Source organism: Protopterus annectens, chromosome 9.part0 (genome assembly GCF_019279795.1).
Source record: "Protopterus annectens isolate FY-2018-M chromosome 9.part0, PAN1.0, whole genome shotgun sequence".
Lineage (NCBI taxonomy): Eukaryota > Metazoa > Chordata > Ceratodontiformes > Protopteridae > Protopterus > Protopterus annectens.
The window spans coordinates 582,852,894-582,878,985 of NC_056743.1; the positions used below are offsets into that span (position 1 = coordinate 582,852,894).

Sequence of the window (26,092 nt, forward strand, 5' to 3'; positions counted from 1 at the left end):
ATTTCAGGATGTATATCCTGTTGAATATCAGGGACATAGGAAAAATAGTACTTGTATTAATTGCCAGAGGAGGTTCACTAGTGATAGACGATGGAGAAAACATAATGGCAGATTGTGGTAGTAAGGAGCTACTGGCAAGGTATGAGGATTATGCTGGCATGTATTCTGTTCCACCTAAAGTGCTATTTTGGAGTTTATAACATTTGCGAGAAATAATCAGCTTTCAACAGGGAGTATTACTTTATAGGTGGGAATGGAATTTGATTTTGTAACAGTGTGGATATGTCGGGGGGCCTAGAAGGGAAAATATAACAAAAGATGGTAGATTTCTGGAGAACTTTATGACAATGTTTGGTACGAAAGATAGGAATTCAGTAGCAGAAACTCTGAGATAATTTAGATATTCCCCAAGGTGGAATAACTGGGCTAGACTTGATAGAAATTATATTTCACAGGAAAACATCTATTTTATTGAGGACTTTGACACACATCCAGTAACTATTTCAGACCATGTCTAGCCCCTCTTACGGTATTTCAGATCATGCACCAGTAATTGCTAAGATAAAAATGCAGGGTAATGAAGTAAAAATGAAACCCTGATGCTTCCCCAACTACCCGTTAAAGAGAGGCATTTCCCCTTTGTTATTTGCATTATATTTAGAACAACTGGCAAAAAAATAAGGGACTCAGAAGTTCAAAGATTTAATTGGTACAGTGTTCAAAAAAAGTTGACCTTGTTTGCAGATATTATTTTGCACCTGATGGAGCCAGAAAATGATGTCTCAGTGCTGTAGAATATTCTGAGGCAGTTTAAAGTCTTTTGTGGATATAAAATTAATAAAAATAAAATAAAGGCATAAACTATGTACCTACACATGAACTGGTCCCACAATACCCATATTTATGGGGACATGATAAAATGAAGTATTTAGGAATATGGATTAAAAAGTATTCGGTAGGATATGTGGGAAGAGACTAAACAAACAATAATACAAAAGTGAGAAACTGGAAGCTCTTGCCAATGGATATGGATAGCCAGATACAAGCAGCAAAATGTTTTTAATCTCTTTAGTTCTGTACATGTCAAGCATTTTTTTATTAACCAAAAAAGAAGTTGTGGACAGTAATAGAAATGAAGGATTTTATTTTGGAGGAGAAGAGGACAAGAGTCAAGTGAGGTAAACTGATCTTCCCAACAGAACAAAGAGGTTTACCTGATTTGAAGGAATATTTTAGAGCTACACAGTTCAGGCTCTTATACATAACACAAGCAGAAAGCTGCCATCCAAAGTGGGAAGAGATAATGATGAATCAGGAGGATAATTCCAAAAATAAGGAAAGAAAGGGATCTTGGACACAGATCCTTAAAAAGAATAACAACAGTCGTATAGAATATTATAATCCTAAAGTAGCAGAAAGTATACTAAGAACTATGCCAACACAGGAAGGGATAAAGGAGATTCTGCTGATAGGGATGAGTGCAATTAGGGGTACAGAGTATCAACAACAGGGAGCTGGAATTTACTGGAAGAAGCTAGCAAAGGAACCAGGTCATTATTGGGAGCAAATTACTAGAGCAGGAAAAGGAATACAATTGGAAGAGGCCAAAAGGACACGTGGACTGCAGGACAGAGATTGCTGTTCCTATCAGGGACCGATATTAAGGTATAGGCAATGAGAAGAAGGGGATAGGGGAATCCTAAGTGAAAGACCTGCACTGGTAGAGTTTTTAGCTGAATCTTGAACAGAAGCTGGTATTAAAAAAGGGATAATTAATATATCATGTAAAATATTGCATGATCACGAGGAATCAATCAGCGGATGTTAGAAAAGATTGGGAAGAGAGATTGGATAAGCAAGTCAGAAGGAAACAATGGGGGAGTGTATATGTGGCTCCCAAATATGCAACAAAGTCTAGAAGATTTGGGATTTATACTTTGTTTGCAAAGGTATTTTTATACCCCAGCAGACTCTACTTTTGCCTCAGATAGATGGCAAACGTTGGCGGTGTGATGGGGAACAAAGAGGTAATGGGGAACATGTGTTATGGGAGTGTAATGAATTAACACACTTTAAAAATTCACCACAGGGTACTGTCTCAGAAATACTGGGTGCGCACATGGGTCTAACTAAGCAAATTATGTTTCTGAGATGGGATAATGGATCTGACTTGCCTAGACATAGTAAGGCCTTGTTAAATTTAATTCTGGTGACTGACGAAAAAGCAATTACTAGAAAATGAAAATCATAGCCTAACCAAGTATACTTGAAGTATTGACTTTTGTAAGATAGATAAAAGGAACTGGAAATCAACCGTTTAGAAAAGGGTATGAACAAATTACATATGAAAAAAAATGGAATTTATGGGAACAATACATGCAAAATAATGTTTTGGATGAGGAGTGAGGTTTAAGGGACGGCACTAATTGGTCAATTTCTTTAATGTTGGATTGATGATTGTATAAAAGCATGTATGTGATGTATAATGTTTGTAACTGTGAACATGTTAACATATGTATGTATATATATATATATATATATATATATATATATATATATATATATATATATATATATATATATATATATATATATATATATATATATATATATATACATACATACATATATATATGGATGTTTACCTATGTCTTAAGTGATATTTTTTAAACAACTGTTTTGAATTAATCGGACAGGGTCTGCCCTTAATAAAGTCAAATTTCATTGAGTTGAGCTTACTCAGATTTTTCATATCATGATTTATGAGGTTGGTGCTGAGGCATTCCATGGTTTTACAGACAAGCCTCATAAGGGTAATGGATTTATAGTTCCAGGGGTCTGTGATGGGTCTTCCCTTATGGAAGGGCATTACCACAGCACTGCACCAAGACTCAGGAAGGAAGGCTTAAGGTAACTGGTCCAAGCAGTTAATCAGTTTGTGCGTGTTTATTGTAGCCATTATGATAAGTTATTATGCCCACATATTGTATATGAGAGCTTTATTAAATGTCTATTTCCAGCTTTTATGTTGCATTCAACCACTAATGTTTGGCAGGCTGATCTCTTATACAGTTTTTTCTGGTCTCCATTTGAATCTGTGTCACATTTTATAAGCCTTTTTGTTTTTATGGAAACCCTTAAACAAAAAAAAACACACACACACACACACACACAAAACTATGTACATCTCCAAATAATGAAGTTTAACCCCCCCCCGATAATAACAATTGTTACAAATTGACAGCTGCCCACATAGGCATTCATTACTTAACCTAAGGTTATCCATTCTAAGACCCATGTTATGCCTGTGCTCCTACTTAACAGTAATTGCTGTTTGTTCTTGACTTGCTTTCATTCCCCTCCCAGGTGTGGAAAACCGCTTATATGCTTTCAGAAAACATTAACCTTTAGCTTTAGTTAAGTGTTCTGGCTTTTATTGTTTCCCCCTATATTCAGCTTGTCCCCATGGAAACGCAAGTACCAAATATACATGAAGCTCTGCAAACCTCCCAACTTACACTGAACATTTATTTGCCAAAGAAAAACTTTTCATTACATTCAGTGTCCTTTTGTTTACTTGCTTATAATAAATAGATTAAGCCAAAGGCCTTAATTATTCACTTATGCAAAATTAAGAGAGACCATATCAACTATATATATATATATATATATATATATATATATATATATATATATATAATCTGTGCACTTTTACACCCCATCCCTCCACCTCAACAACTCAAGATTATGGCATATTAACTTAAACATGATTTTGTCCAGTCTTTCTTCTCTTTTTACACTGCAATGCCTACATTTCTTATAGCACATATAACAATAACAGAAAAATACTTTGCAATACACAATTTGCATCAAGAAATGTCCAACAAATACCGTTAAAACAAAAATTGTTTTACTTAGTTATTTGTATTTATTTTTTATTTCCCTTCCCTCCTCATTGTTTTCAACGTCTTTCCAAACATGTATGCCATGAAGTGGGGCATATGACTTTCAGTCCCCCATAAATTTAACAAAGTCAACAGAAGTCCAATCTTTCTACTTTTTCTTGTAAAAGCCAAACTTTCAGAACTGTAATTAACGCTTTATAGTCTCACATTTATTCATTCATTTTAATGTTGTTGCTGTTCTTCCTGTTCATCTCTTGTCTCCCAGTTCTAGACTGTGGTTCAAGTCCAAGGTATTTCCTGTCCTTCTAGTCAGCTCATGTGCTTTTTTTCTGTCTCTCAAGCATTTTTCTTTGGAGCATGGAAAAGGTTACATTGACAAAGTCTTGCTATAATTTGTTATCAGAAGAATGACCGGCAAAAATCCCCTTTTGTTTGCTGGGCCACTTTTTGTTGGAAAAACTTTTGTATTTCCTCCTTAGTCTGTACTGCATCAAAAAATGACTTTGATCCTCCAGGAAAAACATTCTGAATCTCACACCTGCCTCTTGACGTTTCCTGATTGCTGGGATAAATTTGCTTCTCTTCTGCCTGGTGTACAGTGAGTAATCATTTTCCACAAATACTGTACTGTCTCCAGTTTTTAATACTTTGCCGTTTTGCCACGTTTTGTCAGGATCAGTTCTTTCTGCTGGTATGATGACAGCCAAGACGTGTATTATTAAAGATGCATTCTCATAGCCAGACTTGGAGCATGCACATGATGTGAAATTTCAATTAACAAATCCTGCTGTGGAATACCAGTCCAGTTGTGCATTTGTGCTTTCAAAAAAAATAATAGTCTGCTCCTCCTAGTTTCTGTGGTACAGCAAAAAATCTCATGTTTTCCCTATGTGCTCTATCTTCTTATTCTACCATTTTTGAAGCATGTCTTCTTGAGCAGTCTCATACTGCGCTACGTTTTTCATCATTTCGACCTTTGAAGTTTAAAGTTTTATGTGTTCATCTAAATAACTGTGTAAACCTGCTTTCATTTTTTTCAGCCGTTTGTTATTTGAGTTGTTTTCAGCCGTTTGTTATTTGAGTTGACATACTGTTTCAGTGTTTTGTTCATTTTAATCAGCTCTGAGCACATTTGATTAATCTTTTCCTCTAGATTGCCGGAAGCCGTGTCTTTCACCAAAGCCAGAACTAAAACTCTTTTTACTGAATAACTGCAGGATTCTTCCCCATCAGTGCTTTCTCTTCACCTTTTCTAGTTGATTTTCTTTCAGGCTCTCTTAAAGTATACTTACTAGCCAGTAACTGAATTTAACAAAAATTGCAGAGCTGAAATCAAGCTGCTGATCAGTGTGCAGCCATCTTGGAAATCCCTGTCTGCTTAATCTTGTCAGCTTCTTTGAGAGGGTCACTGAGGTGGTTCATAGTGGTTACACCATCCATACTACCTACCTTGATCTGGCCAAGGCATTTGATACCAAACCACATTATGGAATTGTTTATAAGTTGTTGGCCTTAATCATAAATTCCTATATGGTAAGAAGGATAGCCACCTGACCTAAGGATAGAACGCACACCATCTCACTGGATGATGCCTCCATAGACAGAGAGAAGATGACCACTGTTGTCCTCCGGGGATCAGTACTGAGCCCCTTCTTGTGTGGTGCATGCTTGTATGTACACACACACACACACACACACACACACACACACACACACACACACACACACGCACATACACAAACATATTAAATCCACAGTCACTGAGATACTACAACCTCAGACTTGATACATTTTCCATACTGTCATTTGTAGTTTTGTATTTACACTATTCTGATGATTGCAATTATGGTCTCTAGAATTTCAACATGCAGCCATTTATATCATTGCAGTAATCAATGCTTCTTTTGTTGAGTCTGTTTGTCAACACTTTGCTGCTACTACTAAAGTGACAGTATTGAAAAAGTCTGGCTTGCTTTCACTGTGACATTGTTGTAAAAGGAAAGTATTGTCTTTCTTCCAATTAAAAGTGAAGAGTACATGTACTGCATAAGAAAGTTTCCATCTCCAAACTGTCCTATGTTTACATTAATTATACCTGAAATAAATGTGACTAGAATGTTGCATCATACTTTTAAGTAAAGGGTAGCGTCACTAAATGCAAGAAGATTAAATAAAAAGTCAGTGGTATTTCCTTGCACTGCAGTATCCTGCACTATAACTGAAAGCTGCAAACCAAACTGACTTGGTTTCACCTGCACTCATTACTGTGAAGCAAAGAGAACTGGTTCTGGCACCTGAGTAATTCTACAAAACCATTTATATGATCAAGATTAATAGAAAGAAGTCCATGAATTAGGACTGCTGCATATAACATTTGCAGCAGATAAGTCTTTATTCAGCCTAGTGGTGTTGGTGTTAATAGAAACCTTCCTCCTTTAACTACTGTAAGACATAAAAAACTACTTTTAATAAGCCACTGCAATCAAAAACAGTAATACCCAAATACCCAGCTCTTTGATGTGAAAGAGTAAAGGCAGTAATACCCAGCTCTGTGATGTGAAAGATTAAAGGCTTAAGGATGACCCAGGTTACCAGTTTATGGTTTTAGGACTGGAGCATACAGTAGGAGGATGTGGGAGTGAGTCCCACTGCCAGCTCTCCCATATCGAGGAGAGGAAGTGGCTCAAGCCCATTGTTGTATTGTCCTCTAGTGGAGGTAAGAGCCAGGTATAGCTCCAAGACTGGTTTTAGTGTGTGTGTGTATATGAGTGCACCATGGAATGCTCAGCATTTAGCTAGTGGTCAGTGCAGGCATGGAAGCACATGGGTGTCACTGACAGGTACTGTGCACTCCAATCTTGATGGTGCGCACCCCAGATTTGTGTCGGTGAGGTCAGAATTAAGAGAAAATCCCTCCCTTTACCAGCATTGTGTGGGAGAAATTAGCCCAATGCTGTCCGATATTTCCCCAGCCTGGTAAAAATGTGTCCATCCTTAAAAATATGGGTGGACCCAGTCTTTGAGGAATAAAGCCAGACCCTCACATCTTTGGATGAAAACAGAAGCAGTGATGGGTGTGCTGTACAGAAATTCCCTTAATGGCTATCTAGGTAATGGCATGTCTGGGTTAACTGGGGTGGGGGACCTGATGTTCAGCAGCCAGAAGACCAGAAAACATATTTAAAAAAGTATAAAGCAGTAACAGTCTAATGGGAATTTCAGGTCTGTCAAGTACATACAGAAATTACCATATTATCAACACTTCCAGATATTACAGGATTTCATTAATCTTTGCAGTTTTAAAGTCAAAATAAGTCAACCCAACCAGGAGTAACAGCATAACTACTACATTAACAGACATTGTTTCGGATTATTTTCCCAGTAACTCTCGCCTTATTACCAAACACTGACCATGATGCTGCCATACATAGCTTAAAAATTGGTACCCACAAACTAGATATAACTCTTCCTTTCAGGAGGCATTAATAAACTTAATGCTGGGTCCTTGGTACATAATAGTATTCGTGGTGGTTTCTTACATAACGTAATGAGTAATGTAAAATCCTTAGGTACTCTTGTTAATTAAGTACAGCAGGACTTGTTTCAGAAGTCTGGTATCAGGCTGTAATAGTCCCCAGGCATAAGGAGAATGCTAATGACTTACAGCCACCATTCTCATCAGAAGTAAAGGAGCAAAATAATTAAAACTTGTGCTAAAAGATACCGCTGACCTTGGCTTATACTGACTCAGAATACTGTGCTTTTGTTATGAGAGGACCTCTCTGCATACTCCTATGGCATTTCTTGAAAAGGTATTCTTGGTACTGGATGGGGGACTGACCCCCACACACTACATGCTTACATCTTGGAAAAACATTTGATAGTGTTCCCCATAAGGGCCTTGTAGGTAACTTTATTCAACTTATCAACAGTTATTATCTCAGTGGGTAAAATAACTGGTTGAGGGGAGAACATATATGTGCTGAAGCCTCAAAACTCAGTGATGCAACCACTCCTCTTTCGTCTTTTTTTTTCCTGATATGTATACAGGTACAGTTGCAGTTTATGAAGTACTCTGATATCTGCAAACGTGTTTGTAAAGTTAATTTCACAAAATAAGCAGTAATGCCTGACAGAATGAGTGCCATTGGGGAAATAAGTGCCACCTAGGGGTATTGTGATACCAGATGCCACAAGAGTATTGATTGGCTTAGGATGTAAAAGGTGAGCCCTGCCAGGAGCTTATTACCGACTGAAAAAACATAACACCTGTGACATTGCCTTCATCCATCGCTTTTAGAACAGCGTTTGTAAGGAGAGACAGGCCAGTAGTTATATTGCTCCCTTTTCACAAACTGTGCTGGTTACTGCTAAATAAGCCATAAGCAAGCAATAATATCCAACAGGGGTGATGGTTATTGGAGAATAATTGCCATCCAGAGGTGTTGTCGGGACCAAAACCCCCTAACCTGCACTATTTTGCATTCAGTTTTACTGGCAAACAAAATGTAAAAAACCCACAAACCTCCAAAGAAATACTACTATGTCAAATCACTCCCATACACTGACCTTCTCTTACAAAAACAAAAACTTATTAAAAAAAAACATACAGACAACAAAACTACATAAAGCCACAGGTGATGAAAGAGGACCCCAGCATTAACCCTCAGTTATGTTTCATTGGTCTAAAAATCATTTGACAATGTATCAGGGAACTATATTATATATACCGGTGCATCTATATATCTAGCTGGGGTCCATACTAATGCACGAACGGCAGTTTCACCGAAAGTGAAACTGCCGATCATACATTCGCCAAAGTGCCTTTCACCGAAAAAGCACTTTCGCGAACGTATGATAAAATACAGGGAAAATCAGGGGGGAATGGCTGTTGCTGAGATCGTAGTACAGTGGGGATGAGGGAATATTCCCTTTTCCCCAGTGTAGTGCGATTTCAGAGTGAAAATATAAAAGTAGGGGTGTGTGCAGGGGGGCTTGCCCCCCCCTGTGTAAACATTAGCTGTTTTTTTTTTTTTTTGGTGTTTATTTTCGGAAGCGCTTTTTGCTAAAGTGTGTTCTGTGAATGTGGATACGGACTATTGAACATTCGTTCAGTAGTCCTAGATCCATCTCTCTCTCTCTCTCTATATATATATATATATATATATATATATATATATATATATATATATATATATATCTATATAAAACCCACTTACCCAAGTCTGTAAATCTTGAGACGGCTTTGTCAAAACGAGAAAACCAAACATTCAGATGACTGGAAAGTTACCAGGGAAAGGAACCACTTGACCACCACTGTGAACTTTGCCCCTTTCCCCACTGTAGTGCAATCTGAGTTGGTATATTTACTTAGGGGTTGTGGGGGGCACAACAAGGGTGTGTGTGGGGGACAAAGCCCCCCAACATGGATGGGTGCAATTTGTTTCACTCTTTATTTTTTTTACGGTGCCGGACACATAGTTACTTACCCGGAATTTTTACTTGGTAATCCAACTGATCGTTGTTTTGGCGAAGTCGTCTCGAAATTTACAAATTCAGGTAAGTGGGTTTTCATCCATTAGAAGTAGACCGCTATATATATATGTGTGTGTGTGTGTGTGTGTGTGTGTGTGTGTGTGTGTGTGTGTCTATATATATATATATATATATATATATAGATATATATATATATATATATATATATATATATATATATATATATATGATTATATGGTATTTAGTCATATGCTCATAATATCACTGTGATTTAGCATTAATGCTAAAACGTCCAGTTATCGAGTAAAGAAATAAAAATCAAATAACATTTTCTAATCATTTTTTACAGGTAGGCAAGTGCTCCTGTAATGCCCCCCAACACCTAATGGGCCAACAATTTTGAGTAATTAAATTAATTAACCATTTTTGTGAATTATCAAAAGTGCAACAGAAATTAGTCCTAAACAAATGTAAACATGTTGTACTAAACCTTGTATGTATTGTGTATGCTTAACTATTGTCTTGAATTTTCTTTATTCATGCCTTGTGCACAGGTCATGAAGAGAGTCCTTAGACTAGCAGACTAACTGAGTAACAAATGTAAAGTAAATGTATCAGATGGAGTTGCCCATGTTAATCTGCAGTAAAACACAAACATATCCAAACTTCTCTCCACAAATTTAATAGCACTTATGCTAAAGGAGGTGTGGAACAGAATAATGGTATGTTTTAAGAATTGCATTTAAGTACTTGTGTCACCCATGCTGACCACTCAGCCATGATCCGTCATCTGTTTGGTGTCTTTGTTCAGTGCAAGCCATCTTTTCTTATTCACAAATCAGTAAACACATTAAGATGTAGATATTTAAAAACAAACTGTTTCAAGTTGTTTGTTTTAGGTTTCCATTAGTAACCTATTCTGCCTGCTACACGGCTTTTTGTCAGCCTGTTTCTACTTGAACTGTTCAACTTTTGTTGTCGTCTCTTGCTGGTTATACAAATCTTTCTTCTGTAATACATATTAAATTAATTTTGATGTTCACTAGTAATATATCCATGTTTCGAGGAATGGGCTCTAAAAAGGAGTATCAGGCCATGGGAATAGAACTTTTAAGCTTTTTTGTAGACATTATTTAACACAATTTTTATTATCAGCATCGTAATGGGGGGTTTCTATACTTGCGAAATAAAAGAGCTCAAAGTCAGTGTTTGTTTGGATGACAGTATTTAGTGCTCAAGAATGCCTTTTGGCTATCATAGACATACTGTTTATAACTCCCAGAGTAACATTTCAGGATAACTATTTAAATCAACTGTTTAACTGATAGACATACGTGGCAACTTTTTTTTTTTTTTAACTGGCTCATTTTGAAGATTTTTTTTATGCTAATATGAGTTCCAGAGATGTTGGCTCGTTTATTATTCCTTTTGATTCACTAACTTGAGTAACATAATTCCACTTTTTATTTCTCTTGCAGTGTTTTATAGTGATTGCTGCCCTGGTTTGAGGCCTGTGGAAAATTAAACTACTAACAAGTTAAAAGATTGACTTTAATGGACTCTTTTAGGCAGCTCATTGGTTAGGAACTGTAGTAAGTAGGGAAAAGGCCTCAAGTAAGTATTGAAACCTTAAAATGTTATTTGTACTTGTATGTAAAGTTTTTTTTCATCCATTTATTGGTTAAAGCACATTATTAAACAAACAATTATATGCTTGCAGCACTTTGAAACAATATTATTGTGTATTTTCTTGTAAATACTAATTATATTTCAAGCAAGGATGATAGAATAATGCCATAAACCTGGGGTGGGGTGCAGAACTAAACTGCAATATTGAGGACTTCTGTACAACTTACTCATGACCCTTTGACTTCCATGATGTGACTTTGTTGGTAAAAACAAATCTACAGTGTACTGGAGAAATTGAAGCCTGTGTTGACGAGAATGGTTTTGAACATGGGACTGGAGAAATGAAAAATAACTTGAATTACAGTATTAGAATACTGACCATCGATTTTCCATCTGGGACATTTTAGAATAACTTTATGAAGGTGATCCAGAACAATTTTTTTTTTTTTTTTTTTTTTTTTTTTTTTTATACCTGTGGTAAAGTAGGACATATAAAATGCAATGCAACAAGGTGAATATTTGTCTGTATGTATCTGGGACATTGGAACATATGGTACTTGAATTATGTTGGTTGGGATTTATGCTTATGGAAGATTTGGGAAAACTGCTTTAAACAACAGAAAGATGCAAGTATGCTGTATGTAGAGCCTATGCATAAAAATGTCAAAAAGACTGAAATTACATAAAGAGTTGACTAATGTGGAACAGACAGAGGGCAGTACAGTACAGAAGAAGAGGAAGATGTAAATACAATTAATGTAGAAAAATAAAGGATCTGTAAACAGTAAACAAAGGTGTAAGGGATGTAAGTCTCAACTGCCACTAAAGTCACATGATATTGTCTTACTTTTTTATACACTTTTATTGAATTATCACTTGAGATAGGCAAATGTGTATTTATATAAAAGAAAACAAACCATATTAGCATGTTCCCAGTTCTAAACATTATACATCACATATATATTATTTTTGTATAATTAGCATCAGTCTAGCATTACATAAATTAATCAATGTCTGCCTTCCCTTAAACCTTATTCATCCTCCAAAACATTATTCTGCATGTATTGTTCATACAGTTTCTATTTTTTTCTAGGTAATTTGCTCCATCCCTTTTCTAAAGTTCCCACTTCCAGCTCTTTTATCTCTGTTGCACTATTCAATTATTCAAATACAATTCATTTAGACTCTAATTTCCATTTTTGAATAATTGCTTTTTTGGCAGCCACCAACATTAAACTTAACAAGACCTTACTATGTCTAGGCAATTCAGATCCTGTATCCCATCTCAAAAAATAATTTCTTTAGTTACACCCATTTGCTCACCCAGTATTTCTGACAGGGCACTCTGTATGGAATTCTTAGTCTGCCAAACCCATTATACTCTTAAAACATATTTTGCCAGTTAACTATCTCTTCACCATCACACCTCCAACATTTGACATCTCCCCCAGGAAAAAGTTATTTGGAGTCTGCTTGGGGTATAAAAATACATATGGAAACACTTCTATGCAAAAAATCCTAAATATTCTAGACTTTGTTGCATATTTATGAGTCATACATATATCCTCTGATTGTTTCCTTCTGAATTGCTTATCCAGTCTGCCTTTCCAATCTTTTCTGTCCTCCTCTGATTGTTTCCTGTAGTTATTGTGCAGTATTTTATATGCCCTGCTAATTATCCCTTTTTAACAGTAGCTTTTGTTCTAGATTAAACTAAAAACTCTACCGCAGATTTTTCACTTAGGGTTCCCTTATCCCTTTCTCTTTGCCTGTACTCTATCAATCTCTGATGGGGAAGGCATTCTCTAGCTTGTGGTCCAAATGTGTGCTTGGTCTCTTCCCATTCTATTACCTTTCCCTCTCTAGTTATTTGCTCCCAATACTTTGGTTCCTTTGCCAGTTGTTTATTCCCCCCCCCCAGTAAATATCAAGCTTCTCTCTTGCCTATTCTCTGTACCCCTTTACAGTCATCCCTGTTGGCAAAACCTCCTTGCTCCATTCTTGGGTTGGCTTACTTCTTAGAATACCTTCTGCTAATTTATGAGAATAATATTCTGTATGGCTGTTGTTTTCCTTAAGGATCTGCATCCAAAATCTCACTCTGTTCTTATTTCTTTATTTTCCCCCCTTCTTCACATCATCATCTCTTTCCACTTAGACATAACACAAGCAGAAAGCTATAATTCAATGACCCTTAACTGTGTAGCTCTAAAGTATCCCTTCAAATCAGGTATTCCTAAACCACCGTGTTCTATTGGAAGTATCGTCTTATCCCACTTGACCCCTGTCCTGTTCCCCTCCCAATTAAAATCCTTCAACTGTTTATTAATTTATGTCCACAACTTGTCCTCTGGCTGATAAAAATATGCCTGACCTGTAAATAAAACTGAAGGGAATAAACACATTTTCACTGCTTGTGTCTTGCTATCCATATCTATAAACAAGAGCTTCTAGTATCTCAGTTTTTGTATTATCTTTTGTTTAGTATCTTCCCACATATTTCTAAATACTTAATTTTATCATGTGCTCATAAATACGGGTATTGCTGAACCAATTCATGTGTGGGTACATAATTTACAACTATAGCCTTTCTTTTATCTTCATTAATTTTATATCCCAAAAAGACTTGAAACTGTCTTAAAATGTTACACAACATCGAGACGTCCTTTTCTGGTATTAGCAGGTACAAAATATATCCCACAAGCAGAATTGAAGAATAAAGGCTCAAAACCTCAAGTAATTAAATGTAAGCACTTTCGTGTATTAATGTACAGCAAACTTCTTCAGACTTTGTCTTTGAAGAAGTTTGCTGTACTTTAGTAAACAAAAGCACTTACATTTAATTACTTGTGGTTTTGAGCCTTTATTCTTCAGTTCTGCTTGTGGAGAATTTTAGTTTTTGGATGTTCTTTCTATGTTTGGTTAGGTACAAAATATATATCATCTGCAAATAAAGACAGCTTTTCTTAACTACCATACCAGTTATAGCCTTGAATTTCTGAGTCCCTTATTTTCCTTGTCAATGGCTCGAAATATAATGCAAATGTTGTTTGTCTTTTCAGCTTTTCCCGGTTGGGGGTTGCCACAGCGGATCTCTGGTCCGCTAATGATTAGCAGTAGAGTTTTTATGGTGCTGAGTTGCCAGCCCGATGCCCAACCTTCAGTGAAGGCATGCCCATTCACGCATGTCTTTCAGAGGCCAGTCGACCGCGGGGAGGACATGCAGACTCCACACAGAAGGCTCTCCAGCCGTAAATCGTACAGGAGAACCTCTTGCTGTGAGGCAACAATGCTTCTGCTGGGGAAATATTGAGTTAAGGAAGTGTGCTGAAATGGAAAGAACTGATGCTGAAATTACTGGAGACAGGTGAAAAGGAAGTATATGGAAGCAGAAACATGAAAAAGGGGAAGGAATAAAACAGAATGAAAAAAAGTAATGGCAAATTGGCCAGTATTTGCAGTAAATAGCAACAGTATGAGAGGTCTGGTATTGGAGAATTTTGTCATGGAACTAGTAGATAATTATAAGACTGATATGTTTATTCGACAAGTTGTTAATGTAAGGCAAAAGTAAACAAAAAAAATTAAAAGGAGAACTGAGGGGGGTCCACTACTGTATTCAATAAGGACTGAAAAACATATATAAACGCTGAGTGGAATAAAAAAATGCTGCAGATGAAACTTAAATCTGGAATTCAGAGGTCTGATGAGCATTGATCATAAATAGGCTTTAGAGAATGGGCAAACTGTACATCAGCACCCTGATTGGAGAACGAACATTCTCCAGCAAAGTGTTAATGTATAAGTAATGCCTGCTGAAAAATTAGTCCGCCATTTCATGACAGCATATCAAGCAGCCATGGAGCTCGGACTGCTAAAATACTAACCGCCACCATTACTTTACACTTGCTAAGCAGCGCTTTTGCTGTTTAACGAGTGTAAAAAAAATAAACAGCAAGAAGTGTGTGTTTGTTTCTGTCTGCATGTGTGAATGAGTGCATGAAAGCAGAGGTGTGTGTGTGTGTGTGTGTGTGTGTGTGTGTGTGAGATCAAGAGAGAGTGAGAGTGGTCTTGTGTGAGCGAATGCGTGTATGAAAGCAGAAGTGACTGTGTATGCGAGAGAGAGAATGGCCTCTCTGTAAAATTGCTGTGTTTTACTTATTTTTTTTAACTACTGTATTGTTTTTTTTATATTTTTTTGATGTAAAATGCTTCCTCCAATACCATTAACATATACTACAGAAAGCTTGAAACATTAGAAAGAGAAACTATTTTACATCAAAAATATATAAAGGAAATATAGTACTTAAAAAAATAAGTAAGTGAAACACAACAATTTTACAGAGAGCCCATTCTCTAAGCACAATAATGCCCTCCAGGTCATGTGTTAATGTGTAATTAATGCCCTTCCAGGGGTGCAGAGGCCATCTGCTACATCAGGTCTCATAACACGTCTGGGCAGGAGTTAATTACACATTAACACACACCCTGCCAGGCATTATTGCTTACTTAAACTTGATAGTTGGAGTTTGCCAGCGCAATAGCAAAAGGTGGTTGTCAGCCACAAGTGAGAACTGCCTGTTATCAGTTAGAAGGTTGTTCTTCCAAACAGGAGCGGCCTTAGGTCAACTGGTGCCCTAGGCAAAAGGGCACCATGGCACCCCCCACCACACCACCCAGTGCCCCCATCCTGGTCTACCTACACCAAATAAATACTGGAAAAGTGCCCCTACTAATGCGGCGCCCTAGGCGGCCGCTTAGTTGGCCTATGCCTAAGTCCGGCTATGCTTCCAAATATTCATATTCTAAAAAAGAGTTCTTATTTTGCACTTGTAAAGTGTTATTTAAGGTGACATAGTTTATTCGACCATTGGTGCTGTCAGCTCTATTGCCCAATACATATTCTTATAGACGCTGTACATACCCCTGGATAGCTTCACTTGCCCTCCCTTCCATCTTACCAGTTATCTTTACTACATATCTAATGGAGGGCATTGGTCATATTTTCCTGCTTCACTCGCCCTCCCTTCCATGTTACCAGTTATCTTTACTACATATCTAATGGAGGGCGTTGGTCATATTTTCCTGCTTGACTCGCCCTCCCTTCCATCTTACCAGTTATCTTTACTACATATCTAATGGAGGGCGTTGGTCATATTTTCCTGCTTCACTCGCCCTCCCTTCCATCTTACCAGTTATCTTTACTGCATATCTAATGGAGGGCGTTGGTCATATTTTCCTGCTTCACTCACCCTCCCTTCCATCTTACCAGTTATCTTCACTACATATCTAATGGAGGGCGTTGGTCATATTTTCCTGCTTCACTCACCCTCCCTTCCATCTTACCAGTTATCTTCACTACATATCTAATGGAGGGCGTTGGTCATATTTTCCTGCTTCACTTGCCCTCCCTTCCATCTTACCAGTTATCTTTACTACATATCTAATGGAGGGTGTTGGTCATATTTTCCTGCTTCACTTGCCCTCCCTTCCATCTTACCAGTTATCCACTACATATCTAATGGAGGGCGTTGGCCATATTTTCCTTCTTTGGAGTGAAGTAAATAGAACATGGAAGGAAACGTGGATTATTCCACAGGGCTCTGTTCAGCATGAATTTGGGGATTTGTGAAAACCTGTAGCAGTTAAATTGTATTTAACACAGCAAAGCTAAGCTAAATTCTCTGGCACAAGGATAGAGTTATAAAGGTATATGGCTGAGGTGACCCAGGTCCAAATAGCGGCTTGGGCATCTGAGGCTATGGCAGGGTAGAATGAACATAACCATCTTGAGGCGGGGTGTACTCATGACACACTGAAATGGTTTAGTTTCCATGTTGGAGACCAGGAAAACAATTGCATGGTGCTTCCCGATGGTTAGAGAGGGCAACCTATATATTGCTCGATCCTTGCAGAAGTGAGGGGTAGTTCAGCACTGATGCTCCCTGTATGTCTCACACTGGGATAATACTCTGCTTGTGCTGGTGAAAATTAGGAAGAAAACAGTCCCTAGCAGAAGTATGACACTGCCCTCATGGACCATGATCTACTCACTGGCCCCAGATATGGGTCACAGATGGCCTAGGGTAGGTGCACGTTGAATCCAGTAGTTTCAGCAGATGAGGAAAGGTAATGAAGGCAGCTAATAGTCACCTACAGGGAAGCAAAAAGTGGATCAAAAGAAAAAAGCTAAGTTAGCTATTTTTGGTATCAACAGCATATGCAAAGAAGCATTATGGAAAGAAGGCAAGAGCTTCTTTCTTTTACTTAAATGCCTTTATTTAACTGGCTGAACAGAAACATTTGCAGGATCCCAGTTAGTGAAATACTGATGGCTTTACCAACAGAGCTTGAAAGGCAAACACAAACTGCTAAAGGGCTTCTGAGTGTTAAAAATTGATGGTGAATTATTTGCTTCTTTGTACTGCAGGCAGTGCCAAGCAGTAAACTTAAGGAGATCATAAAGAAAATTTGCAAGCTAGAGTCAACCTACAAAATGCGTACAGAACTGAAAATGGTCCGTTATTACAGGATGAAGAAGAAAACTGTTTGGATCTGTGAATCAAGATGAAGCAAAGCTTGGCATTCATTTTGCTAATTTGGATATTTGGCTTTTAAAGAAATCCAGTTAAATACTATACAGAACCCTTTAACAGCTAAGAACTAGTTCAATTGCACATCCAAAGGGGCGGTTTACTTAGCTTTCTGTCAATTGTGTTCAGCCTACTATGTGGGGAAAATGGAAAGATGGTTAAAAACTAGGGTCTACAAACACCATTATGAAACTTCTAAATGTATGGAAACTAATGTACTTTATAAGCATTTGAAAGATGGTCCTAATGGGAGATTTTTATTTTGGGTGTTAGAGCAAGTTGAACCAAACACAAGAGGTGGACAATGAGAAACTTTATTGGAGTACCATGAGTTGCTGTGGCAACTGTGGTTAAATGCAGGGACACCCCCAGGGCTTAAAGGGCAACTTTCACTGGGTTCTGTATTAAAAATGAGGCCTGCTAAGTCGCGATGGAAAATGTATATAAATTTTGTTTCACGTGAAAAATGGTTTTAGGAATAAGTGTCAACTGTGACAATATTGTTTGTATGTTTTTAAAAACGTGCTTTTATTAATATTATTTTGCTGTGAATTTTTGTATTAATTTTAACAATGCTATTTTGGCTTTTGTAATGGCAGGAAATGATGTAAAATTTTTGGCCAATGATTATTCTTTATTTGTGGGTTGAGTTAGTACAAATCAAGTGGAAAACTGAGTGTCTTTATTCTGATCAAGTCTTCTAGTACGACGAAAGGGCTAAATTCTGTGGAATAAAAACTTAAGATATACTGCTGTTCCTGTTTGTGCTTTTCTGTGGTTTGTTCTCGGACTTGGAGCTGTTTATCAGGGTCTGTTTCAAAACCAGGATAAACTCTATATCCCTAAATGTGAACAAATACCTTTTCATTCCTTATAACTCATTACTCTCCCTCCTTCACTCCTTCCTTACTAATATCTAATTCTCTTCCCTGACTTTCTCTCTAAATACACAATAAGCCTATTTTTCCTCAACTTCATATTGCAATTCCTATTTATATTAGACTAACTTAAGTTTAATTTCTCTACAAATGGTCTAAAATTTCTCTAACTATTAACTGATTGTCATATACCTTGTATCAGTTCTTAATGTTTTTATATTATGTCTAATTTGTTATAATTATTTAAACTGCAGATGTTTTTGTTTTATTTCTGAACATTGTAAAATTATTGTTCGCAAAATGTTTTGTAATAGTTTGGAGCTTTTTCCCCAAGCCTCCACTGAAATTGGGCTTCTACCCAGTCAGACTTTCCTGGTAATCAAATGTCAATAAATAAATAAATAAAATTATATTATATAATGTCCACACACATAAAGGATATGTGTTTGCAAGTTATCAAGAATAAGGAAGTGGTTAGGTCATCCAAACACAGATTTATATTCTCTGTGCGGTTACTTTCTGGAGGAACCTCTGACATTAAGTAACAAATCAGAAGTCTGGAAAAAAATTGTTTTCTTTTAAGGCTCCAAGAATCACTAAGGAAAAGTAAGCAAAATTCCATTAAGCTTGCTAACATTGATGTAATGTGCTGACCACAGCAGCAGCTGTTTACAAAGCCCCATCACTCCTTTTTATGCGTTCTGGCCTTCACATGTTATACCCTGATGCCTGACTTACTACAGGGCTCCCACGGTGCTCAGTTTAGAACCAAACTGATTTGCAGCTATGTTGTAAGAATGCTTGAGGTGAATTAAAGTCTGGAATGTGTTGTTCGAACAGTGCTTCCTTTTTGCATTTAACATGACTTCCCATTTTAAGTACAGTAGTACCTTTGCTGTAGGTTATGATACTTCTTTGCACAAGCAGCCATGGCAGACACTTTTACTGGCCCTCGTAACATGTTATGACTTTAATTTCTTTATTTAAATTATTGCTTGGTTAATGCTGTTTTGCTGTTTTCACAGATCTCACAAAGCATATGTCAGTCAGAAATTAAGTCTGTCCTAGCATACTGAGTAGACTTCTTGTAACACCTGTGACCGCTACTTTCAGCTGTGTAGTACTGTACACCTTTAGCAATAGTTTATTTCAACTGAACAGGTTTCCAGTGTCATTGAGAAAACTAAACCTTCATTATGTTGCAGAAAAATTGAACATAAGTTTCTCTAAAATTATATTACCCTCTCCATGCTTCTAACAGATTATGGTTATTTCACAGTGGCAGCTGTTAGCAATTATATTGAATAGCTGCAAGATATGGCGAACAAATGTTAGATAGTCCCATGCACAGACTGACGTAATCTGAGAGACTGTAATTGGGGTTTCTTCACAGATTTGTTCAGCTTCCATCAATTTTCACATTTGCATTTGCTTTTCAGTTTGATTTTGCAAAATAATGCAGACTGCAAAGTAAATCTTTCTTGGCTAATTGTCACGTCTGCAGTAAATGTAAGGTCAACTTCATTGTTATCTGTTGTAGTACTGAACCAGAGAAGACAGTTAAAACAGTGGAAATAAATATTATGTAATAAAAAAACACATCTAAGTGTATAACTGCAGAGGTTACTGATAGGAAGAAGTCCATCTGAAAAAATGTATAAAAAGACAGAGCTAGAAAGGAGGCCATAGCAGAATCTGAAAATCTAACGATTGCCCAAAGAATGTAGATCTTTTCTTTTAAGTGTTATGTTATCTAAACTGCTTAGATGGAATTTGCTTTAAATTTGTGACTTCCTCATCTTTAGCATTTGTTATTTTTTCAAGCCATTTTAAAGCAAATCTTGTCCAGTGAATTGGAAGTATAATCTAGAGGTCAGAGTGCTGAAATCCAAATAATTAAGATCCATTATGAACTGGGTTTGATTCCCATAGCATCGTCTTGCCACTGTACAAATCTGAACAGGTCAGTTATCCACAAAAAGCTTTGGGTTCACCTCAGAAAATGGGCACTTCTGCATAGTAATGCTAACCCATTTACTAAAGTGACAAAAAAAGAAACAGAAGCTATGAGCTGATGGTGTAGTGGCAGGATATTTATTCATGCTGTTGATAATGGAAGTTCAGAAATATAATCAAACTGGAGGGTCAGCAGAGGTCTGAGCAAACCCCTCTGAACAGGAAGTCCTTCTTCAAAGACAAAAGGATACATTCACTGCCAGTTCTCCTTCTGCTCTAGGGGAGGTCAACAGTAGCAGATGTGATTATTAGGAGACAGGTGTGGGAACGTGCCCTAAGGAGAAAAAGGTGTGCAGATGTCCTTGGTATATGCCCTCAAGATATCCGCCAGCACCTAGGAGAGGGGGATGGGACTACACAGAGTGTAAGCATTAAAGAGAATAGAAGCAATGGTGTAATTATACACCCAAAACTCAAGAAAGGGGTGTCCCAGGGGGATAAAAGTAAATTCTTGTATGTTTTTCATGAATGATCCTTTATCATGGAACTATTTGCTTTGTATTTTACTGTTGTGTAGTAGCTGTTATTGAGATATAAATGGCAATGAGATTTTGCCAAGAAGTTTGTTGTACATTTTTGTGTTTTTCACTTGTAAATATTATTTCAAGTAATTCTTAAAACTATAAATCTGTGTTATAAGGTACAATAATATAAAAGTGCATCTCTCTCTAAGAAAGGCGTGATTTGACTTACTTTGATGCCAAGGTTACTAAGGTATGGTACCTGTCCACATCATCTGTGTAGTACAGTTCACATAGATAAAGCATACTAAATGGCCAGTTCAGGGGTTTGTTACTGTCAAATGGCCGTGAGACTGGCTCTGGGTATGTCACATCTGCATATGCGATTGTTGACTTTTGTATGTAATATGAATGTGAAAGCCTCATTGTGATATTAAAAAGAATGCTAAATAAATTTTTTAAAAAAGTATTATTATTGCATTTTTGTTTCATTAGAATCTTAACATTCAGATAGAAGACATGAGAATTAAGCCGATGCTGTCTGCTTTCCGAAAAAGGATTCCAGTAACTGAAGGTTTTGTTGAGGTGAAAGAAGGTGGGAAATGGAAGCAGTTATGTAGTGTTGGCTGGACAGCGAAGGACAGCCGTGTTATCTGTGGAATGTTTGGCTTCCCCAGTGAAAAGACATTTAATGCCAAAGTCTACAAGTAAGTGTAATTTTTTGAGAAAGGAATGTTTCTTATTAAATTTTGTTGTTCTTTGCATATTTGAACAAGATGGCATTTACCTGCAATGTTTTCTTTTTCATACATTTTTTGGTTTCCCATGAGCTTCATTCTTTCCAGCATACCTACAGCCTCCAGATGGTCTCCATTCTAAACCTTTGGTGATGCAGAACCCAAGGGCATCTGGGCGGGGGGGTCATTGTGTTGACTGCTTCCACTGGGGAATTTTTCACTTTTGACATACCCCTTGGTCCTCCTCCCCTGTGTTCACCTGTTTGTCTGAGAGCAACTCCCCCTCTGTGGACCATGCCCCCCCCCACAGGGAATACCTAGGTACACACCCATCCACCCCTATGGACCATGCCTCTGCACAGGGAATGCCTAGGCACATGCCCATCCCACCTGCCAGCATCTCAGACTCTTGAGCCACTGACTGAATTCAGGTCATCTGGGCGATTATTAGGGCTTTATCTTCTCTTGGCCATGGTGCTGACCTGACCTCTGTTATTTTAAAATTGAGTTAATGAATGACTGAAGGAATCCAGTAGCCTCTTCTGGAGCTGAATGACTGAAGGAATCCAGTAGCCTCTTCTGGAGCTGAATCAATGCACACAGTGAGGCAGAACCCATTATTTGCCCTGACTGCATTTCAGCATTTTCTTCCTAGGACCACCCTGCCTTTCACTGCAGTAGCATTTTCAGATGGAAGTACATTGCATACATCCCCCCATGATTGTAGGACACCTGCTGTGTCCTACATCTTTTGGTCATATGAGTGTAAGTGGTGACAGAAGGTTTTAGCATCTATTAAAATCACCTACTTAAGGCATCTAGTTCCCTCGAAGCTGATGTATCACCTCTGCTGTGCCATTCATTTTCCCACCCTTGCCTGCTTAAATCTTTCTATTGTCCTGCATTCAGTAGACATTAAAAATGTCATTCCATCCAGCTGGCAACTGTTCTGTGGAGCTATAATTTACACTGATTGTCTTAAACCCCTTTGTCCAGCTGTGAGTTTGTCTCCTGTTTCTTTGTTCTTCCTCCACAGCTCCGATTCCAAGTGCCTCCAACTATCTTCTGTTTACCTGATGCTCCCAAAACTGAAATGTTTTCTAGCAGATAATTTCACTGTTTGCCTCGTCTCTTTCCAGGGCCATCATAACATGCCACATCCCCACCTTTCTTGCCATCTACCTGGTACTTATTATATTCCTGCACTTCTTCCTTGATTATCATCTGCTGTATCGTCCTTTTGTCCCTGCTGATTTCCTTGCCTTCGGCAGTGAGCCATACTGCCTGCTGCACCTTGCCAATTTCATACCTTCATTATGCATGATCTTACCTCCTTTTCACACTTCTAATACTCTTCTGTTCCCTTTGTCTGAATTTAGCTTCTCTCAGCTCTCCACCTTTCTAAGGATGCATCTTTTTGCAATATGAATCTTTGGGTATTTTTTTTTCTTGCTCCCATTTACAGAAACCATTAATAATACTGCAGCACAGTCTCTGTTGTTCAGTGGCCATCCTAACCTACACCATCCCAATTTAATCAATTTTGCTGAGGACTGATTTGAGGATGGTATCTCTGTTTCTCCCTTTTCTTTTGCTCCAGTGCTACTGCAGCTATCCCCTCCTTAAGTTCTCTCTTCACAACTGATATGAGAAACTGTCATAGGATCATAGGATGTTACCAGTCTATTGGCCTTGATGCCCTTATAAGCCTAACCAAGAGTTTAGCCCATGTCTAGACAAATCGGCACCCAATACCCCTGTCCAGCAGAGACATGGGTGGAATCCCAGGGGTATATTTTCTGTTTCCCATCCAGTTATCCAGGTTGCACTTAAAAAGGGGTAAAGCGGTACTCTGCTTGATGTGGAGAGGGAGTCTATTCCATAGATGAGGGAGTCTCTGGGACACAAATCTGTTCTGCCAACAAGTCTTGTTGATGCCACAGACCAAGTTGAGGCCACGCTTGCGGGTTACTCAAATGGAGCTTGACTTGCGGATATGCAGCAGTTTCATCAAGGTGGGGTCCATGATCGCCTTATATGCCAGACAGAGGTCACCTCTGAGGAGTCTGTATGAAACTGAGTGGAGGGAAAAGGTTTTTAGCCTGTCTATGTATGGTAGATGTTTGAGCCCCTGGATTCTCTTGGTGAGGAACCTCTGTGATCTCTCCAGCTGCTGCATGTGTTTTGTGAGGTACATGCTGAAAGGTGCATTGTATTCAATAACGGGCCTTATAAGGGAAGAATACAGTGATGTTATGACCTCCTTGCCCCTGGATGAGATACCCGTACTTATGAGGTGGGCCATGTAGAAGGCTTTCTGTACCATGGAAGCAACATGGTCAAAAGTCAGGCTGCTATCAACCCGGGTGCCCAAATCCCTCACAACTGAGTGCTTAGGACATTGTTATTAATGTGATCATTTGTGGGGACAGCACTCTCCCCAAAGAGGATGATGATGCATTTTTTTTGGTATTCAGGTTGTTTCTGGCACCAGTCATTTGTCTGAGTGAGACCCTCTTGGAGGATGTCCACATCACTAGGGGAATTGATGACAGCACCCATCTTGCAGTCATCTGCAAACTTGTCAGCCATAGCACACTGGTTTTGGCCTGCACCTCAGAAAAGTATATCCCAAATAACAGAGGCCCCAAGACTGAACCCTGGGGTTAGCCGCTTGTTACGGGTCTACTGCTTAAGGTGGCTTCCCCAATTTTGACTATGTGAGTTCTATGACTATGTGAGTTCTATCAGTGAGCCAGTTTGCTACCCATCTGGTAACATATGGATTGATGCCTAGTTGAGAGAGTTTATCTATTATGCCAGAGTAGGGAATAGTTTCAAAGGCTTTGGCAAGGTCAAGGTAAGCAGTGTGCACCATCTTCCCCTCGTCCATGGCTTTTGGTGACTGTCTCAAAGAAGCCGACCAGATTTAGCAGACATGACCTCCCTGTGACAAAGCCAAACTATGTGGGATCAAATGTTTGGAGATTGCCAATGTCCTTATTAATGAGGTCCATGATAATCCATTCCATGGCCTTGCAGATCAGCCTAGTTAAGCTGAGCACAGTATGTGTTCACCAGGTGTTCCTTTGGTGCTACCCTTGAAGGCAAGTTCTGGCCACGTTATAATAGGCTTATTCCTTTGTATAATTTTCTCTTCCTTGATTTTAATTACATTTAAATGTTGCACACAGCTGCATGTACTATTCTTTCTTTCCTGTTCTCTTCCTCTTAAGTCATTCCTTCACTAACATACATACCCCTGTAAATTGTATTGTAGTGTTCCTGTTAATGCTGAGTACTGACACAACCATATGAAAATCCAGGCCTGGCATCCTTGCCAACATAACTGCAGTATGTGCATGTTAAATATGTCACTGGGCAGCCTGATGACACTGATTCAATAACTGCACCAGAGTGGCCTTCAGAGCATAGCTGCAAACACAACAGTTTTGCATCAAGGGGACATTTGGTGAACACATACTGTTCTCATCAGTGAGGGTAGCACCGAAGGAACATTTGGTGAACACATACTGTGCTCTTCAGTAAGAGTAACACCGAAGGCACATTTGGTGAACACATACTGTGCTCATCATTAAGGGAAGCACCAAAAAAACATTTGGTGAACAGACACACTGTGCTCATCAGTAAGATTAGCACCGAAGGAGCATTTCGTGTACACATACTGTGCTTGTCAGTAAGGGTAGGCCATGGCTACCTGGGAGTATGGCAAGCCTGGTATGGCTAGTGTGTCTGCAGAAAGTTTTCAGGTGGCTGCATATCAAAAATATGAAAGTTGGTGCTCTTGATAGATCTTGCCACCATAATTTTTGTCTTTTTCTGGCAGCCATTTAATGAAAATAATTCAGGGCCAGATTCAGTAAAGCCTACACTAAGTGTACACAATATGTATTCAAGAACATTCCTATCACTTTTTTGTGCTTTCTAGTTGCTCAGAAAGATTACACTAAGTGTACATATAGTCTACACTTTGTAGTAACCTTTAGGAATCCCTGTCAATATTTAAAGCTGCAGGAATATCAGTAGGAAAACTAAAATAAGGAGGAAGAAGGTGTGAGTTGTGTCTGTGTTGTCTGCAGGAGCGGCCTTAGGTCAACTGGTGCCCTAGGCAAAAGGGCTCCATGGTGCCCTCCACCACGCAACCTGGTGCCCCTATTCTGGTCTACCTACACCAAGCAAATACTGGGAAAGTGCCCCTGCTAAAGAAGCGTCCTAGGCAGTCGCCTAGTTGGCCTATGCCTAAGGTCAACTATGGTTGCCTGTTTACTCAGAAAGGTGTGTACTTAGTGTAGGCATTATTCAATCCCGGGATCAGTTTATTCCCCAAATTCGTGCCATCCCACAGAATTACCCTCC

The 26,092-nt window shown here is 38.3% G+C and overlaps 1 protein-coding gene across 1 annotated transcript in view; it reads left to right on the forward strand.

Annotated features, from left to right (window-relative positions):
• The window catches only part of LOXL2 (lysyl oxidase like 2), an 836,537-nt gene that overhangs the window by 399,831 nt on the left and 410,614 nt on the right, over positions 1–26,092 (forward strand). Inside the window, exon 4 of the mRNA XM_044083118.1 lies at positions 21,474–21,685. Coding sequence (XP_043939053.1) covers positions 21,474–21,685 — 212 coding nt within the window. The remainder of the gene's footprint in view (positions 1–21,473; positions 21,686–26,092) is intronic.